Source organism: Mya arenaria, chromosome 12, assembly GCF_026914265.1.
Source record: "Mya arenaria isolate MELC-2E11 chromosome 12, ASM2691426v1".
Lineage (NCBI taxonomy): Eukaryota > Metazoa > Mollusca > Bivalvia > Myida > Myidae > Mya > Mya arenaria.
In genome coordinates, this window is record NC_069133.1 from 56,541,154 (window position 1) to 56,547,252 (window position 6,099).

Sequence of the window (6,099 nt, forward strand, 5' to 3'; positions counted from 1 at the left end):
GTCCGGTATATCAACACGTCATATAAAACATGTGCTGCATGGTGATTTAATCCCGCGTGCCAGTCTATAGAGGCTGTTTACAGTCTGGACTGTGGCACTCGGGAATTTACTATGCATGGCATTTACTACGAATAGTAAACAAACCTCACATGCTTTCATTCAAGCGTGTTCTACTAAGCGGGAAGTTGGTTTCACAGAGCGCCCGTATCTAGTTACGTATGGCTGATTTTCGTGGGACGCAGACATATTTTTTGGAGAGATTAAGGGAGATATTTCGGCTGACTCATTGGACTGAGACTTGCCGCAATCTGTCTGATGCAGCAAATTTGGAAAGTTTTCCGAAAGTTCGGGGCATTTCTCTTTAGTACTCATAATAAATCGTCTGTTTCGTCTGTAAATACCACCGTCATCAGTCTGAACTGTGTACGATTTGTCATGGTTGTCTTTAATAAGTTTTGCCGGAACCCATCTTTTTTTCATTTGAACCCTGATCGTCTGTCCGTCTGCCAAGGGCGGTAGCGATTTAGCAGTCTGATCGTAGTAGTGTTTTTGGCTGGAGCGCGATTTATTGATGGGCAGTTTCGATACTCTAGAAAGGCTAAGTATGGGTCTCTGTTGTCAGATTTTGCCTTTCGTAACAGTCGTTTAGCCGTCTGTACCGTCTTTTCTGCCAGACCGTTAGATTGAGGGTAAAGGGGACTAGAAGTCGTATGCTCAAAACCCCATTCCCTCGCAAATGTAATGAATTGTTCTGATGTGAACTGAGCTGCGTTGTCGCTGACAACTTTTTGGCAGATACCGTATCTAGCAAAATGTGTCTTTAGTTTGCGTATTACGGTGATACTTTTTGTGTTTGATAATTTGTCAACTTCAAAGAATCTGGAGTAATAGTCAACGGTAACGAGGTAATCAACACCGTCCAGTGTAAAAATGTCAGTTGCAACAACTTGCCAGGGCTGTTCTGGAATCTGATGAGGTTGCATTGGTTCTTTGTTATTTGAACTCCTATGCGTCAGGCAAATGTCACATTGTTGAACCATGTCGGATATGTCACTCGACATTCCAGGCCAAAACATTACGTCACGTGCTCGGCTGGTGCACTTGCCGATTCCTAAATGACCTATGTGAATTTTTTCTAACATGGAAGATCTCATTTCGCGAGGGATGAGAATTTTCTCACCTTTCACTATCATACGGTCCGTGACAGTTAGTTCGTCTCTGAATGTCCAGTATTTCAATACAGACGAAGGACAATGTGTGCGTTTGTCAGGCCATCCATCGAGAATGACACGTTTCAAAGTGCAAAGTTCGGCGTCTTTGTCAGTCGATATCCTAACCTCGTCTAGTTTTGTGTCGCTCATGTTGTGATTTGACTTGACTGAGTGGATTTGGAAATCTAGACCGTCAATTAAGTCTGAACATGTGTCTTCGGCATAATACCTGGAAAGTGTGTCAGCGACTGGTATTGATTTTCCAGGTACGTGCGTGACCAGAATGTCGTATGCTTGTAGTTGCAATAACATACGTTGAAGTCTGGCTGGGGCAGCAGAGAGTGGTTTTTTATGATACTCTCAATCGGTTTGTGGTCTGATTGAACAAGAACCTGACGTCCGTACACGAAATGGTGAAAACGTTTGCACCCAAATAGGATAGCAAGCATTTCTTTCTCAATTTGTGCGTATCCTACCTCTGTAGGTGTCAATGATTCTGATGCATATATGACAGGTTTACCATCTTGCAATATGCATGCACCTAGTCCGTATTTTGAACTGTCTACCTGAAGCGTCACAGGTTTGTGCGTGTCAAAATATACTAGCACAGGGCTCTCAGTCAGGGCTTTTTTGACATCGTCAACAGCTTTGTCATGTTGTCTGTCCCAATGGAAGTGCACGTCATTTTTTAGCAGTGCCCGCAATGGGTTTGTCAACTCGGCCAGTTTTGGTGAGAACTTGCTGAGATATGTAACCATTCCTAACAGAGTCTCTAGCTCTGCACGTGACGTCGGTGCTTTCATTTGTAGGATGGATGCCACTTTGTCAGGGTCTGGTTTGAGTCCGTCGGATGTAAGAATATGACCAAAGTACGGGACTTCTGTCAGTCCGATTTTGGATTTGTCAGGATTGAGTCGAATGCCCGTTTCTCTACATCGTCCTAGTACGTTGCGTAAGTTAGTGTCATGTTCCTCTAGCGTTTTTCCATGAACAAGAATGTCATCAACAATGCATTTTACACCAGTGAGACCCTCTAAACACTCGTCCATTCGTCTTTGGAATTCGTCTTGACTTGATTTGATTCCAAAAGGAAGTCTAAGAAATCTATACCGTCCGAATGGACTGCCAAATGTGCACATGTATGAAGACTCTTCTGTCAACTCGATACTCCAGTAACCTGATTTGGCATCCAACACAGAGAAGTAGCGAGCACCTGAGATGTCAGAGGTCACTTCTTCAAGTGTTCTCATTGGATAGTGAGGTCGCAGTAGGGCGTCGTTTAAGTGTTTAGGGTCTATACAAATGCGTAATTTGCCAGTTTGGGGTTTCTCTACACAAACAAGAGAATTGACCCATTCTGTTGGCTCTGTGACCTTGCAAATGATCGATTCTTGTTCCATTTGATCTAACTCCTGTCTGAGTTTGTCTTTTATTGCATACGGTACCCGTCTAGTAGCGTTTACTACGGGAATTGCATCTTTTCGCAGGTGTAATTGACATTTACCTGGAAGGAGACCAACACCTTGAAAAATGTCATTATATTCTGTCACAATGTCATGTTTAGAGGACGATTTCATTACAAGGAGTACGAGAATAGGGCGAGAGTAAGGGGATTGGGTAGGAGTACGGTCATAGGGCGAGAGTAAGGGGATTGGGTAGGAATACGGGCATAGGGCGAGAGTAATGGGATTCGGAAGGAATATAAAACCATTTGTTAAAGCATATAGTTTTTGTGTTCCTTTTTTAGGTTCTTATTATCCTTTTTATGGCAGTTTATAGGCAGATTGTGCCCAGATTAGCAACTTTAACAATGTTTTTATCCTTGCGTGAATTGTATGTGCTAACAAGTTTTATGGGTTGTTTTTGTGCGTGTTTTTTATTTTCATATTGGTTAAATCAAATTGAAATGTTTATTGTCAAAAGTTCTGTGAAAGATGCCAATCTGGTGCAATACTGATATTATGAAGCTATCTGTGAATTTCTTAAATAGATATCTCATTTTAATTAGAAGTCTTTTTAACTAAGTTGACCTTTTTAATAGCATGTACCATAACTTGGCAACTATCATTCATATCTCTGTTACCTAATTGAATACATTAGTCCCGGGCTGTCTTTATGTTAGAGTATCTTTTAATTAACTTTATATACCACCTTTGATTTTAAAGTTATTATGTATTATCAATAACTATATAACACCTTAAATAATATGCCACTATATATACCAATGACTTTTAGCTTTCATACACTTGTTATACCATATACAATATGTTTAAAAATAGTCGGTTCAAAAGCTCGCATGAGCTTATGTTCTTATCTTATCTTATACGGGCATAGGGCAAGAGTAAGGGGATTGGGTAGGAATGCAGGCATAGGGCGAGAGTAAGGGGATTGGGTCGGAATGCGGGCATAGTGCGAGAGTAATGGGATTGGGTCGGAATACGGGCATAGGGCGAGAGTAAGGGGATTGGGTAGGAGTACGGGAATAGGGCGAGAGTAATTAAAAGGGGATTGGGTAGGAGTACGGGAATAGGGCGATAGTGAGGGGACTGAATAGGAATACGGGCATAGGGCGAGAGTAAGGGGATTGGGTCGGAGTACGGGCATAGGGCGAGAGTAAGGGGATTGGGTCGGAGTACGGGAATAGGGCGAGAGTAAATGGATTGGGTCGGTGTACGGGAATAGGGCAAGAGTAAGGGGATTGGGTCGGGTTACGGGCATAGGGCGAGAGTAAGGGGATTGGGTCGGAGTACGGGCATAAGGCGAGAGTAAGGGGATTGGGTCGGAGTACGGGCATAAGGCGGGAGTAAGGGGATTGGGTCGGAGTACGGGCATAAGGTGAGAGTAAAGGGATTGGGTCGGAGTACGGGAATAGGGCGAGAGTGAGGGGATTGGGTAGGAGTACGGGAATAGGTCGACAGTAAGGCGATTTGGTAAGAGTACGGGAATAGGGCGAGAGTAAGGGGATTGGGTAGGAGTACGGGCATAGGGCGAGAGTATGAGGATTGGGTATGAGTAAGGGCATATGGCGAGAGTAAGGGGATTGGGTCGGAGTACGAAAAAAGGAGAGAGTAAGGGGATTGGATAGGAATACGGGCATAGGGCGAGAGTACGGAGATTTGGTAGGAGCACGAGAATAAGGCGAGAGTAAAGGGATTGGGTATGAGTACGGGAATAGGGCGAGAGTAAGGAGATTGGGTAGGAGTACGGGTATATGGTGGGAGTAAGGGGATTGGGTATGAGTACGGGAATAGGGCGAGAGTAAGGCGATTTTGTAGGAGTACGGGAATAGGGCGAGAGTAAGGGGATTTGGTAGGAATATGAGAATAGGGCGAGAGTAAGGGGATTTGGTAGGAGTACGGGTATATGGCGGGGGTAAGGGGATTTGGTAGGAGTACGGGTATATGGCGGGGGTAAGGGGATTTGGTAGGAGTACGGGAATGGGGCGAGAGTTAGGGGATTGGGTAGAAATACGGCATAGGGCGAGATTAAGGAGATTGGGTATGAGTACGGGTATATGGCGTGAGTAAGAGTACGGTAATAGGGCAAGAGTGAGGGTATTGGGTAGATATACGGGCATAGGGCGAGATTTAGGAGATTGGGTATGAGTACGGGTATATGGCGTGAGTAAGAGTACGGTAATAGGGCAAGAGTAAGGGGATTGGGTCGAAATACGGGCATAGGGCGAGACTAAGGAGATTGGGTATGAGTACGGGTATATGGCGGGAATAAGAGTACGGTAATAGGGCAAGAGTAAGGGAAATGGGTCGGAGTACGGGAATAGGGCGAGAGTAAGGGGATTGGATATGACTACGGGAATAGGGCGAGAGTGAGGGGATTGGGTAGGAATACGGGCATAGGGCGAGAGTAAGGAGATTGGGTCGGGGTACGGGTACATGGCGAAGGTAGGAGTACGGGAATAGGGCAAGAGTAAGGGGATTGATTCGGAGAACGGGCATATAGCGAGAGTAAGGGAATTGGGTCGGAGTACAGGCATAAGGCGAGCGTAAGGGGATTGGGTCGGAATACGGGCATATGGCGAGAGTAAGGGGATTGGGTCGGAGTACGGGAATAGGTCGACAGTAAGGCGATGTGGTAAGAGTACGGGAATAGGGCGAGAGTAAGGGGATTGGGTAGGAGTACGAGCATAGGGCGAGAGTAAGGGGATTGGGTCGGAGTACGGGAATAGGGCGAGAGTAACGGGATTGGGCAGGAATACGGGCATAAGGCGAGAGTAAGGAGATTGGGTAGGAGCACGGGAATAAGGCGAGAGTAAGGGGATTGGGTAGGAGTACGGGAATAGGGCGAGAGTAAGGAGATTGGGTATGAGTACGGGTATATGGCGGGAGTAAGGTGATTGGGTATGAGTTCGGGAATAGGGCGAGAGTTAGGGGATTGGGTTGGGGTACGGGAATAGGAAGAGAGTAAGGGGATTGGGTCGGAGTACGGGCATAAGGCGGGAGTAAGGGGATTGGGTCGGAGTACGGGCATAAGGTGAGAGTAAAGGGATTGGGTCGGAGTACGGGAATAGGGCGAGAGTACGGGGATTGGGTAGGAGTACGGGAATAGGGCGAGAGTAAAGAGATTGGGTAGGAGTACGGGTATATGGCGGGGGTAAGGGGATTTGGGTAGGAGTACGAGAATAGGGCGAGAGTAAGGGGATTAGGTAGGAATATTGGAATTGGGCGAGAGTAAGGGGATTGGGTAGGAGTACGGGAATAGGGCGAGAGTAAGGAGATTGGGTAGGAGTACGGGTATATGGCGGGGGTAAGGGGATTTGGGTAAGAGTACGGGAATAGGGCGAGAGTAAGGGGATTAGGTAGGAATATGGGAATTGGGCGAGAGTAAGGGGATTGGGTAGGAGTACGTGAAAAGGGCGAGAGTAAGGAGA

At 46.0% G+C, this 6,099-nt stretch overlaps 1 protein-coding gene across 1 annotated transcript; it reads right to left on the bottom strand.

Annotated features, from left to right (window-relative positions):
• Positions 1-3,708: 3,708 nt before the first annotated feature.
• Positions 3,709-5,433, bottom strand: LOC128210819 (uncharacterized). The gene has a single exon (XM_052915172.1). It carries the CDS (start codon positions 5,431-5,433, stop codon positions 3,709-3,711), a length of 1,725 nt encoding a protein of 574 aa, XP_052771132.1.
• Positions 5,434-6,099: the final 666 nt, after the last annotated feature.

Excerpts from the sequence above, each read along its gene's own strand:
- LOC128210819 (XM_052915172.1), bottom strand. The coding sequence starts at position 5,433 with ATGCCCGTATTCCTGCCCAATCCCGTTACTCTCGCCCTATTCCCGTAC.